This window comes from Nymphalis io, chromosome 25 (genome assembly GCF_905147045.1).
Source record: "Nymphalis io chromosome 25, ilAglIoxx1.1, whole genome shotgun sequence".
Lineage (NCBI taxonomy): Eukaryota > Metazoa > Arthropoda > Insecta > Lepidoptera > Nymphalidae > Nymphalis > Nymphalis io.
Genome location: NC_065912.1, coordinates 6532325 through 6547359, shown reverse-complemented (window position 1 = coordinate 6547359; position 15035 = coordinate 6532325). Strand labels below are relative to the sequence as shown.

The 15035-nt window shown below is 32.1% G+C and overlaps 1 protein-coding gene across 1 annotated transcript in view; it reads right to left on the bottom strand.

Moving 5' to 3' along the window:
• Positions 1-3891, bottom strand: part of LOC126778219 (neuropeptide F receptor) — a 78619-nt gene extending 74728 nt beyond the window's left edge. Inside the window, exon 1 of the mRNA XM_050501697.1 lies at positions 3560-3891. Within this exon, the coding sequence (XP_050357654.1) occupies positions 3560-3580 (21 nt within the window). The 5' untranslated portion in view covers positions 3581-3891. The remainder of the gene's footprint in view (positions 1-3559) is intronic.
• Between the last annotated feature and the right edge of the window lie 11144 nt (positions 3892-15035).

Below are 15035 nucleotides of genomic sequence, written 5' to 3'. Positions count from 1 at the left end.
TCGTTCTACTATAGTAGTAAGCTTGAAGCACGATGGTAATTACGTATTCATTTATTCCAAATCAGACATCAATTTATATGTAAGTTTGATTATGATTTGAAAACAATAGTGACGAATTATTACGGTTTTGTTAATATTTTAAAAAGTAAAATTTAACTTGAAGCCGAATTCATGTCATTATTTTTGGATAATAAGTAACTTTTTAAACAACTGGCTATTCCGTAACCGTAACGGCCTGTGAATGTCCCACTGTTGGGCTAAAGGCCTCCTCTCCCTTTTTTTGGGTATGGTTTGGAGCTTATTCCACCACGCTGCTCCAGTGCGGGTTGATGGAATATACATGTGGTAGAATTTCAGTGAAATTAGACACATGCAGGTTTCCTCTCGATGTTTTCCTTCACCGTCAAGCACTAGATGAATTATAATCACAAATTAAGCACATGAAAATTCAGTGGTGCTTGCCCGGGTTTGAACCCACGATCATCGGTTAAGATTCACGCGTTCCAAAACTGGGCCATCTCTGGCTATTAACTCCTGTTTAATACTTTCATCAAAAGATTCAAGCTATCACCATATATGGTGGTATTATATGATGTGGAATTAGGTATCGTAACAAATAGAAGGCTAGATTTTTATTAAAAAATAAGTATTCGTATTCTAATGAAACAAGTTATATAATGAAAAGTACGGGTTAAACTGTTAGAAAAACAACGTGAGTAGCGTCAGATCTAAATGTGATCATTACGCTGGCTACACCTTGCTGAATAGCTATTGAAATGTCCCAGAAAAGATAATATCGATATACGATGAAGATCACTCAATACATCTGAGGGAAATTCTTAATTCACTTAAAAACAAAAATGTTTTCAAATTATAATAGTTTATTCATATAGACTTTTAGAGGTATGAATCATGTTAATGCAACGTTGATACATAATACGTGACGAAAATATATTTTTTTAAACTATTTATGATATTACAGGGGCGTACTTCATGATAATTTTTCACCAACTAGTAAGCTATTACTTAATTTTAACGTTGGAAGGAATTTCTACAGGCCCGTTTCAGTCAGACACTACTCACGAGGGCTGAAATCGTGGCCGATTTGTTTGTTTGCTTTAATATAATAGATACACGGCAATCATCTATCTAAGATTTTATTATCCCTGTAACCAGTAATAATTACACAGGCTTACCTTAAAATTGTATTGGTGCTACGTAGTAAAATAATTGGTAAGTGATTGAGCTTCACCACCACTCGGCTGGTGGTAGCTGAACTGCATAATATCTAAGAAATATATGTTAGTTTCTATCTGTGGCCTAAAGATACATTTTCAGTAATAACAAATGAAATTTATGGAGTCATGTGCAACAACAAAGATACTTAAGACTTATTAAACGTGATATTCTACGTTTGAGAATTATTAAAATCAAGGTTTTTTAAATTATAGATTTATTACTGATTTAAATCTGTTATTAAAATAGAATGAAAAGTAATTATAATCTTGACTGAGTTTAATTAAATACTGACATTTTTAAAAGGAGAGAGTCGTTTTGTGGCGACGTGCTGGAGCCTTTTCGATTACGCTGCATCAATGGTTCAAGGGTTTGTTTTATCAAAATATGCGAATTTTTGTCTTTACCAAACAAATTGAATCACCAATCAGAATGCTAGTTATAATTAAATTAAATATCCAGCTCTCTATTGGAAGTAATTTGTCTCGAGCCATTACAAAATTAGAGACCCAATAGTTGGCCACTACCTCGACCAATTTCCAAGTTTATGCATACAAAAAGGCAAGAGGGATATGTTTGCAGTACTATGGGCTTTTTAACTCAATGCAAAGACTATCTTAATGATTGTTCTAATATTTTATATCGAGTTCAAAATAGATGGAGGCTCTTACATATATTTAATATTTATGTTTAATTAATCGTTTTGTTTAATTAATTTTGCATTGGGTCCAGTGTGCTTTACACAAGCCCGCGTGGTAAGTACTAATCATATAATATTTTAATATCTACCGCCAAACAGTAATACTTAGTATTGCTGTAATCCAGTTTGAAGGTTGAGTGAGTCAGTTTAACTTCAAGCACAAGTGACAAAACATCTCAGTTTCCAAGGTGTATTGGCGATGTAAGTGATGTTTAATATTTCTTAGAATGATAATGTATATTTGCGGTCACTAGTAAAAACTTACTATCAGAACCCGTGTTTGCCAGTCGGCCTACCTAATTGAAAAAAAAGTATGCCTGAAATTCATGGGTATTATTAATTGTATAAAGTGTATTTGAAGCGTAATTTCTGTATATATTTTTTTTCTTTGAACAAAAATATTTTATCAGTGATTCTACATGAAATGAAATATATTTTATTATACTTTTAATTTTATTAAAATTCTAATTAACTTAATTAAATCACGTATATGTAGCACAATATTTCAATTTAATTAATAAATAACAGTGTTTTAATAACATAACAAAAATATTTTCTAAAACAGAATCAGACTAATATCAAGCAAAAGTAAGCATGAGTTGACAACTCAATATAACTTCCCGATTTGAACTCGCAATCTATGGATTTACATTCTGTGCAATATCGGCTCTCACTTCATGAGATTCAAGACTATTTCGTATTGGCCTAAATTGGTCAAGACATTATTTATCATGGCAAGCTGTTCGTTACTAAAGAACACAATTATGTGTTTCTACTTATGTACTTCTTCTTCGTCCGAAATGGAATATTCAATAAAATAATTTTTCACTTCAATTGCTCCTTAGGTATATCAGGAATATTAGGATGGGTTTTTTAATAATTTAATTGATCCTTATTTAAAATTGGAAGAATACCTATTAAAGAAATTTTCTAATGGCCTTTAATTTAACTGTATAAATATAAGATTATATATTCGTGATAAATAAGTGTCATGACGTAATGTATAATACAAATAATAAATCTTTATATTTAAAAAACAAATTAAGTGCCAAAAACAATTGAAATTATAGAGATATATTAAACATGAAAATAGACATACGAGTAACAATCCCTGAGCAGGTTAATATCTTTATATATATAATATAGATAGATTAACCTGCGAGATTGTGACTCACGCTCACGCTACCCTATATAATTTTTTTTTTTATTAAAAAAGTTTTGATATTAAAAAGTATGTATATTATGTAAAAATTCTAATAAAAGATACGATGAACCGGAATCATTAAATTTTAAGATATTCGCGAACAAATTTACTGAGTACTAAAATAAACAGTGCTCATACAAAAAACAGTTAACTGAATCTGGTGTACATCTTAATCTTTCTCGAAATTTAAAGGTAAAAAAAATGTTTATATAACCTTGTAAAAAAGTTTTATGTATAGCAGACGTTATTTAGCTAGATCAGCTTTGTTTATCGCTAATCTAAAGCCCTTAGGCTAGACTGGACGTATCTTATCAAAACTATTTAACAATTTGACATTAACAGATGTAATTTCAAGTTGACAATATTTATTTAAAGAAAAATATATAGAAAGATTGTTATTTGAATTAATATAAACTTACCATATCATCATAAAAAGGCATCAGGATGTTCAAAATCCGCTTTAAATGGAAGTAGCATAACGTCCAATTTAAGTTGACACTACTGCAAACAGGCGTGTCATTCCATTTGCCATCGTTATTACGAAAAAATCTATCAAATACACCTATTTTAATTTATCACAACTAATATTAAAAACAAAACAAAAATCTTAGACTACACTCGTAATAAAATTGTCTTCTTATATTCAAATTTAAATGGAACGCGTTCGAATTTTAAACGTATTGTTTTATATGCATTAGAGTAACGGTGAAGTTTCGTAGTAATAAGAGGTAGGATTAGACGTGCGTCCGACCTGCCGTCTGAAACACGACTGAGTTCGCTCTACTGAAGTTCAGTTTCAGTACTTCTATAACGACTCAATTCGCTTATATCTTACATATTCTCATCATTTTATAATGAAATCTTGAAATTTGGATTATCGCAATTACATATAATTAACTTTTAAATTATTTATTATCTATAAAGTTTTTCGACGTTCGTTTTTGAAATGATATTTACGAATGTTTTTTGTTAGTCTAATAATTTAAAGCAATTAAGTTAATAGTATATATTACATAATATTAAGGACTTATTATATTTAGTAATAATAAATCATTTTAAAAACTTTTATAGAAAAGTTGGTGTCTATTAAACGGTAGTATCCTTACTAATATTACAAACGTGAGAGTTTGTTTGTTACGATTTCATGTCTTAACTACTCAACCAATCATCATGAAACGTTGCATAAACGTTGGCAGGGATACAGAAAAAGACATAGGATACCTAACATTTCCCAGGCGGAAACTATTACATTAAGTAGGTTTCATTATTATTTTATTGTTGTAGTATAATTACTATCATATTTCTATTGATTTAAATCACAATATCGTTTGTACAATATTAAGCCTTTTTAACGTTAATAATAAATTGCTTCATTTATTTTTATTATTATATTTAAGTTCGATAAGGTCCTTTTGATTTTTCAATTGATTGATTATTATTTTAACGAACCGAATTTCGTAATTTTAGCGATAAGTGTTAATGAATGACACTCAGATGGTAAGTAGTTATCTCGACTTTACGAGTATAATTAGAATTCCGTACTTTATTAGAACCACTGTAATAATAATAATATCCTGGGACATTATTCTCACACGGCCATCTGATCCCAAATCAATATATAATAATAGCTTGTGCTATGGAAACCAAATAACTGATATACTACATATACTACTTTTCTTTTATAAATTCATGCTTATATAAATAATTACATCCAGACACAGGACAAACAGACATGTTCATGCCCACAAATGTCTGTCCTGAGTGGGAATTGAACCCACAACCTTCGGCGTGAAAGGCAAGTATGTACCAACCACACCACTCATCGGAACTATTTTGCCTTTTTGAAAGCCTTTTATCTTTTCTACGAATTTTTCGCCATTGATAAATATAGATGAAAATTTCGAGAATAGAACGACGAAGCCTTTCAAGTCTATAATTATAATAAAGATTTATAATTATATGCTTATTTTAAAAAACGTCGACTTTTACTTCAATTCTAGAAATTTATAAATAGAATGATTTTATTTAATATATTGAAATTAGTTAATTATATCTGGATTCTTGACTGACTCGTAGGTGTTTCCAGTTACAACCTGCAGACGAGAAGATGGTGTTAATAGGACTGTATTTTGAATGTTAATAAATATTTTTTTTTTCATAAATATAATATCGGTTCTATAATATTCAACATGGCGGTAGCCCATATGTGTAGGTATATAACATATGTTTAACTACAAAACAACAATATTTAGTGTTCCGGTTTGAAAAGTGAGTAATCCGGTGTAACTACGGGCACAAGGGACATTACATCATAGTTCGCGAAGGTTTTCCCAATATTTCTTCCAGCGCCAATGTCTATGGGCGATGGTGACAATTTACCATCAGGTGGCCCACCTGCTCGTCCGCCTTCATATTTTAATATAAACCATAGTGATTAATATTTTCAGTTCAATTTACGGTTCAAGCGTAAGCCACTTTTGTGGTGTTAAGCTGTTAAAATAAAAATTACCAGTAACTGCTGTTTTAGAAGTTGTTGATAACTTTTATTAAAAATGGATTAATTATTCAGACATTGCTTTTATCGATTCAGCAGTTTACTAATTTATCAACCAATTTTGTAAGCCAGTGCGTTCTTAAGGTTTTATTCATATATTCATAGTAGGAATTCGAGAAGGGACGGCCAACTTAACCTTTAAACGTTTTAGCTACAGGAAAACCTTTTTTAAGGACGAAAGACTTTACAAGCATTTAGACATTTTCAATTGACATTGACGGACTTTTGATTTCATATATTATATTTATTTGAATAAATTCTTTTCAGCTTCAATAATATAGAAACAAAAGTACAGAAAAAAAAAATTTAAGAAAGTACGAAATAAAATAAACGTAGATACTACAGGCTAAGTGTAATCGAAATGAAAAGATGTAACACAGTACAGTACAGAAACAGCCTGTGAATGTCCCACTGCTGGGTTGAAACCTCTACTTCCTTTTTGAGGAGAAGGTTTTGGAGCTTATTATAGTATTGACAGTGCAGCATTATTTTTGTTTATTGTATGGATCGAAGGTATCAAGTTAGTTAAATCCAAAAAACTTTTCTCATACATAATTAATAATAATTATCAACATTGCTACAACAACAAGTTAGCATACAAATTTGCAGTTGCCAAAAATATACATTTTTTAATTAAAAAATTTTCTTTGATTCAAAATAAATAACAGCCAGTGATATGAACAGCTGGAAAGCTGATTGTATTTATTTACTGTTTTACAAAAATAACGGTAACTATGTTTAAGAAACGATGAATTTTGCTTACGGATCGAAAAATTGCTTACGAGACGTTATTCAGAAACTACAAATAGCTTACCAATGCTGTTTATGTATTTTAGCAATTAAATTTTAGCTGCATTCGGACTTATAAAACATAATTGAAAGTTATGTTCATGCATTGTTTTTATTATAATATTTAATTAATAAAAAATAAAGGATTTGTATCCTGGAGCTGTCATGGCCTAAAAGGCCAGTACGCAATCCAAAAAAAAAGCTCTTGGTTTTAAAATCCTTAGAGAATAATATTTAAAAAACCTTTTAACAAATTTCAGACCCAACACACTTTACCTACTCGTATTTTAATATATTACCGTGAGAACAATTCCAATTGTTACCCTTCTTTTATGTTTTGATAAAAAAAATGATCCCAAATTTAAAATTGGAACTAAATTCAAATCACAGGTAAAAAGAGGCATCAGAAATCAACGACCATTATGATAACGTAACGTAATTTTCTAATAAAAGTTTGGGATATACCCTTGAGTCATGTTACGAAATCTGACATTTAATCTTATGTTAGATTTCGTAACGAGTGCCAAAAAACGTGCCAATTTTCCAACTTTATTAACTTAAGAGTCAGGTCAGGTTGCAAGCAGTATGTTCTAAAACTAGTGCGCCACTTCGGGGAATGTATTACAGTTTGACCCACTTGGGAATACCATTAGGAAATCACAGTACTTTCAGCTCGAGTATTATACCATCCGATGAGATGGCCTCTTTTAGATCACATGATTTCACGATATAATGACGCTTTAAATAACTTAACCGAATTCTCTTAATGAGAGATCAAGAGAATCGAATGATTATATACAGGTTTAGATTTGAGGTAGAGCTTTGTGCAAGCCTGTCTGGGTAGGTAACACCCACTCATCACATACTCTATCGCCAAACTTAGTATTCTTGTATGCCGGTTTGAAAAGTGAGTGGACCTATAGAATAAGCACAAGGGACATCTCAGTTACCAAAGTTGATGGCACGTTGGTGATTTAACGATCGGTTACTATTTTTTACATAACCAATGCTTATGGGTAGTGGTGACCACTTATGACCAGACGACCCACGGGTCCGTCCTCGATAATTGGTATCTATTATATACAACACAATAAAGTAGTATATACTTTTGCAGTATCATATTAAGAAAATGCCAAATCGATTTAACAAATACTAGTTCCTATTTCAAATTCTGGATCTTGCAGAATATATATCTAACCTTGGAATATAAAGGAAACGCGTGTATCCAAACTGCCTAATTTGCAAAAGAGCCTATGTGCAGTAAAGGGAATGACAATACTGCATACTTTAGCGTGATTATTTATAATAAATTTTAAAACTTAACGTTCCTAATAACCAAAGACCTTTTTATAGGAAAATTGTCCTTCGGTAACATAAAAGAAAATCTTTACCTAATGTTGATTTTCAAGTTAATTGGTATATCATTTTTAGTAAATTTATACGAAAACATTAATCACTTTTGTTTTGAAATATACCACGACCGTATTTTATCATTAGCCGGACGAATCTGGCAATAAATATAGTAACAAAACATTTATCCTTCGTTATTGAACTAACCATATTCTATTTTTATTCGTACTTCAAGCAATAAACACTTTAGTTCTTAACAGTACCAAGGTCTCCTTTTTTCGAGAGACAAATCAATCTGTTAGTAACTGAAGTAACACAAATACGTTCATAATACAATGTACGCAGGCAAGGCTAGGAACATAATTCCAGACTAACGATCATTTATGAACAGACAGTTTGTAGCTCAAAAAACACCTTTAATATATAGTCAATAAAAGCTAAAGAACTGTGTTTACGTAAAACGGTGTAAACAAATACGTTCTGAAACTAACGCATTGATTATTTTTATACGTTTTTTTGATCGAAATGGCATTGGTAAAGTTATAAGGTTTAAATCATTACCATATTGAAGATTTTTATCTTAATATAAATAGAATAAATTTTGGTTGACCTTAATGGGTATTTTATTGTAATACCTTCTTCCAACAAAACAATTTTTTGGCATGAATAATTTTCTGTATAAAACAGCTCGTTTAAATGTAACGGATTTTTGTTATATTTAAACTTATACGGCAAATCTTACTATTTAATTTTAATTACAGCTGTTATGAGAAAAAAGATAAAGTAAAGTACGTGTCCATATCCTACTGTTGGGTGTTTGATGTTTGTCCTTTTGAGAACATTGAGAGCTTACTACACCGCGCTGTTAGAAGCTGGTTCCTTTATCACCAAGCTAGATTACAAACAAAAATTATCAAGAAAACTTAGTAAGGATTGGACTTGAAACCGAATCTTCGCTTAAGATTGCCGTATTGTAACTACAGAGTTCTTTCGGCTCGGGATGTAAAAAAATTATTATGAACACTTTTTATGTTTTATTGTATTTAAAAATATTATTTACCATAATGTTATCTAATCTTATTTCTTTGTTGTTTTCAAGTTACGTCACGGCGAGAGTTGAGATGGAGCTGTGAAAACAAAAACGTGGATCTTAGCCGAAGATTGCAATATCAAATCCGGCTAAGCACACCAACATCACCACATCTCATGCTTGAAAAAAGAAATATCGTGAGAAAACTTGCACGTATAAGATGATTACGGTAACCAACCCGCTTTTTTACAATATACCACACGATATTAAGTGGTTCTTTTGCGTTTACATATATATTTTTTATGATATAGGTAGGTGGAGTGGAAAATGGGCCACATAGCCTAATAGTTCAGTCAAAATGTGTATTATGTAATATCTTAGTTCCCAAGGTTATTGGCGCATTAGCGATGTAAGGGGTTGTTAATATTTCTTACAATGCCAAGTTCTATAGGCAGTAGTGACCTCTTACCATCAGATGTTCCATTTGTCAATCTGCCTACCTATATAAAATGAAATAAACTGACCTAAAAATGACGACGACCAGCTGACAACTGCGTAGATAACTGGTCGTCGTTGAAAATGACTGATATATGGTAACGAAATTTGTTTAGCAGGACAACATTATTCAACACATTGAACCTATTGCATGCCTATGTTTATTGACGAGCCGGTTGGCGTGGTTGGTAGATCCTTGCCTTTTCACGCCGAAGGTCGTGGGTTCGATTCCCACCCAGGACAGACATTTGTGTGCATGAACATGACTGTTTGTCCTGAGTTTGGGTGTAATTATCTATTTATTTATTTATTTATTTAAAACTTTTTGCACAACATATACATAAAATGAGAGAATTAGGAAACAATCAAAGAAAAAGAAAATAAAATAAAAAATGGTGCGCAAAGGCGGTCTTATCGCTTATAGCGATCTCTAACAGACAACCTTTGGTGAAAGAATTTTGTAAGAGAACAGGTAAGTGCATTTACATATAAAAAAGTGATACTAAATTTTTAATAAACTACACATATCTACATCCCACTAAACACATATAATAATACATACATACATACACATATACATACATACAAATATATATATAATTATTATATAGCATATACATATTATATATAATTATAGAGTATAAAATTATATATAGATAAATTATAAACCACATACTATTTCATACATACATACATACCTTACTTGGAAATGGACAAATAATAGCTTTTCAAGCGGTATTTAAAAATACTCAATGAATTCGACTGCCGAATATCTGTAGGTAGTGCATTCCAAAGTTTGATGGTTTTTGCAGTAAAAGAGTTACTGTCGGTTTGTGTCCGGCTGCAGGGGGTAACTAGTTTATTATCATCCGAAGAACGCAGGTTGTGTGCGCTATCGCAACCAAAAAATTTAAAGCGTTCTTTAAGGTAAGATGGTGTGTGATCGACATAAAGAATAGAGTAGAGAAGAGATAAGGCATGTAGATTTCTTCGTAGTCTGATTGGCAGCCACTTTAACTGAGACCGATACTCAGAGACATGATCAAACTTTCGCAGACCAAAAATAAATCTTATGGCTATATTTTGCAGCCGTCCTAATTTATTTAGGAGGTCTTCAGTTAAATCCATGTAGCAGACATCAGCATAGTCCAGTATTGGTAACAGGAGCGTATTAGCTAAACTGATCTTTGCCTTGATAGGCAATAGGTTTTTCCATCGCCTTAAAAAACCAATGATAGCGAAAATCTTACGACTCATTTCAGCGATTTGAGGTACCCAGGAAAAGGAAGCATCGAGAAGTAGTCCAAGATTTCTAACAGTCTCTTGTACGTGTAATATTTGGCCCTCAAATAAGATTGGAGGTAGATGTTTATCTTGGACCCTCGTCAGAAGCTTATGACTGCCAAAAATAGCCACTTGCGACTTGCACGGGTTCACTTTGAGACCGTAAGATTTACACCATTCAGATATCTTTGCCAAATCATGATTCAAGGTTGCAGCTGCCTCATCGATACGATCTAAAGGAGCGGTAACGTAAATTTGTAGATCATCAGCATATAGATGATAAGAGGAGGAAATAAGTGAAGAGAGAGTATTAATGAATATAGAAAAGAGAAGAGGAGAGAGCACACCACCTTGCGGGACACCGGAAGAAATATCTAGATAGGATGAATATTTATTATTAGCCATTATGCCTTGCTGTCGGTTAAACAGATAAGAGCGGAACCATTCAATGACAGTAGAATCTATGCTTAGCGATCTTAGGGTTGCCAAGCATATGTCATAGTCGATGTTATTAAAGGCATTTGAAAAGTCAAGGAGAGCTAGTACAGTCACGGATTTGTTATCAATACCCTGGCGAATGTCGTCACATACCTTAACAAGAGCTGTAACTGTACTATGGCCTAATCTAAACCCAGATTGAAAAGGGCACAGGATTCTATTAATAGTGAGGAATTGGTTTAGTTGAGAGTGAACAACACGCTCTAACACCTTTGAAAGAAATGGAAGAACAGAAATAGGTCTAAAATGAGAAGGAAGCAAAGGATTGGAAACTTTGGGAATAGGAATCACGAGAGCTTTACGCCATACAGAAGGGAAGGCACCATGTAATAAAGAATAGTTAAATATATTGTAAAAAAAAAGCCGAGATGGCCCAGTGGTTAGAACGCGTGAATCTTATCCGATGATCGTGGGTTCAAACCCGGGCAAGCACCACTGTATTTTCATGTGCTTAATTTGTGATTATAATTCATCTCGTGCTTAACGGTGAAGGAAAACATCGTGAGGAAACCTGCATGTGTCTAATTTCATTGAAATTCTGCCACATGTGTATTCTACCAACCCGCATTGGAGCAGCGTGGTGGAATAAGCTCCACAACCTTCTCCTCAAAAGGGACAGGAGGCCTTAGCTCAGCAGTGGGACATTAACAGGCTGTTACTGTTACTGTAAATATATTGCATAAAGTAGGCAATATACTGTTAAGGGTAAGAATTATAAGTTTTCGACTAATTCCGTCACAACCGATTGCATCAGATTTGATGCATAGGATGTGTTTTTTTAATTCTCCCATGGTAACAGGACTGAATTGGAAAGGAGGATAGCTAGGGATTGGCAAGGAATGGAGATAGTTGAGTGTGATGGATTTGTACTGATTGTTTAGAGAGGAAGAGGAAATAAAGTGTTTATTAAGATCATCGAGATTGAAATTGGCAGGAAACGTTTCCCGCTGACGCCCTATCCCCAATGATCTCAAAAACTGCCATATCCTAGATGTTCCGCTTTTTTCGATAGCATTATATAAGTGTGTATTTACAAAAGAAAAGTAGTATATGTAGTATATCAGTTGTCTGGTTTCCATAGCACAAGCTTTGTACAAGCTTAATTTGGGATCAGATGGCCGTGTGTGAAAAATGTCCCAGGATATTATTATATTATGTTGCATGAGATTTAACACCGTGAACATTTACAGGAAGAATCCTTTATTCCATATTCTATCAACAAAAGAGCTTACGTCATAATATTAGATAAGAGGTCAAAAGAGTTAGCATTAATGATATTTAGTTGAAAAACTTACAGTTTTTCAAGCAATATTACTTACTTTTGTACGTGGAAGTTTTTATGGACATGAAAATAATATATTCCCTTAAGGCCATTATTTACAGTTGACGAGTAAAATTGTAAGGAATATTTTAGAAGTATGCTGTGGTTTCTGTAATAGGACCATAAATTACAGCTCTATTTCATGATTCTTTTTATATAAACTGGGTAGGTGGACATACAAATTCTACTTGATGGTAAGTGATATACATTGGCGCAATAAGAAATGTTAACCATTTCTTAAATCACTACTGCCCTACCAACCTTGTCGTTGTGTCCCTTGTGCCTGTAGTTATATTGGCTTACTCACCTTTCAAACCGAAACATAGCAATACTAAGTATAGCAGTTTGGTGGTAGAATATCTGATGAGTGGGTGGTATCTACCAATCAAAATCTAGCTTGCGCAAAGACGATAGATTTGTTTATAATCTACCATCAAGATGTTTAACCCTTTTAAAAGTCACTAGTCTTCCTGCCCATTTAAACAGAAGAGTACAAATCTACTTGCAGCCTTAACGTCTCCACTTCTGTCGAAACCACATTGTGATACATAATATCCTCGTGGCGTTAGCGTCTCCCCTTCATTGGAATATTTGTAATATATAATATATAACTATGCCATGTAATTCAAGTTCTATTAATCAATTTAAATTAATAACATCGACATTGTTCCGGTACATGCTGCGGTCCCAATAATTGGAGATACATTTAAGCACTGTCTACTAAAGTTTGATTTTTATATTTTTAAATGGATGGAGTTTTTTATTATTAATTAACAAAATGAACCTATTTACACTATTTTACATTTAGCATTTTTTAACTTATTTATTTTAATTTTTACAAACACAAGAGCCAAACAGGATTTTACACTTAAATTTTAACCAGGCTTCAAGGAGACGAGGGGAAAATTTGGATGTAAATCCAAATTTGTCGTCATTGTGTGCGGTGACAGTGATTTCCACGTGAAATAAAATTTGAATATCTTCACCATAAACCTAAGTTATATACCATTGTGGAACAGTGTGATAAATTAACCAGGATTCGAGCATCTTATTCCAAATAGAACAGCTTATTCAACTGTGAATACTAGTTACAAATCAATTATATTTATTGTACATGAACTAAATGATATTAATGATTAAATAAATATTACGTATATTCTTGTGGTATTATATAATATCATGATACTAAAGTTCCGTTACAGATTTCGCATCATAATCTTCTTGTAAATTCAATTTGACGTGTCCAAGAATTGACATGAATAATAGATAAGATAAGATTCAACAATAAATGGTACTTGTCACAATATTGCATAGTGTTAATCAAAATAACTGCTGGTACGACATTGTTGAGATAAAAATTTTACCAAACTGTGTTTAATTTTAAAGAATACATTTGTTAGACATGACAAAGTCTTAAGAATATCAGAATATTAGAAATGCGACAATGATATGATTTGTTACGCTTTCCAGTTTTAACTAATCGACCGATCATCGTGAAATTTTGTATACACGTTTTCAAGAGCACAGAAAACAACTATAGAATCTAACACCTCACACGCAAACGGAAATAATATATATTTTTGTGAATTGATTTAAATATGACAATTATGTGTTTATTAATAAAATAAAATAATTCGACAGCATTAAAAATATTGCTATTTCTTTCTTATATTACGGGGATGAAAACGATATAACGTCTTTAATATGTATCAAATAATAGTTTAAAATCGTGATTGTGTACAGCACCAAATAAATATAATAAAATTCCGCAGACCATTTCACATTGAAAATCACAGCAATTAAGAAGGAATAATGTTTAACTTTGAACCAAGGACCTCGGGATCTGCAGCCTTATGTCTTAACATTAGACCGCTAGATTTTTTATATTAAATGCTGATTTTAACCGTGATTATATATTTTATAGTATCCAACGTTTCAACTACTACCGCTGGTCGTGGTCACGAACTAAAGATTATTAAGCTTACGAATAAAAAAATTATAATAGCGTTCTATAGAGCTATTTTGTAAGAACCAAATTTCCGCAGTGATTATACCGCGGAAAACGGTCGTGAAATTTCATATTGTAATATGCGAAATTGACCATAATAATTATAACATGTCAAGAATACACGCACCAAAATGGTATAGTATAGTAAGTCGGTTGTCAAAATTTCACGTGTGAGTAATGATGTGAGTTCTTATAGAATCGCACTGCTCGAAACGATAAATAATAACGATATATATATATAAACGATAACGATCGAAACTTATTAAGTATTTTGCTATAACAGATTTCAATTTGTGATAAGTAAATATATTATAATTACCGTTGAGTTTAAGAATTTTATACGAGACTTAGAGACACTCGTCCTAAAATTAAATTCAGGCGTGTCCATGCATAGAAATTACTAAATTTAATGCAGACTACTTAACAATGGCATGTGCAATTACGTTGTACTAAACAAGAGAGTTTCGTTTTATAAATGTATCCGCTTTTGTGTTATCTTTACGTACATAAATAAACTAGAAGAGCTTACTGTTTTACTAAACCCCATTTTACTTGTATTTTTTTTT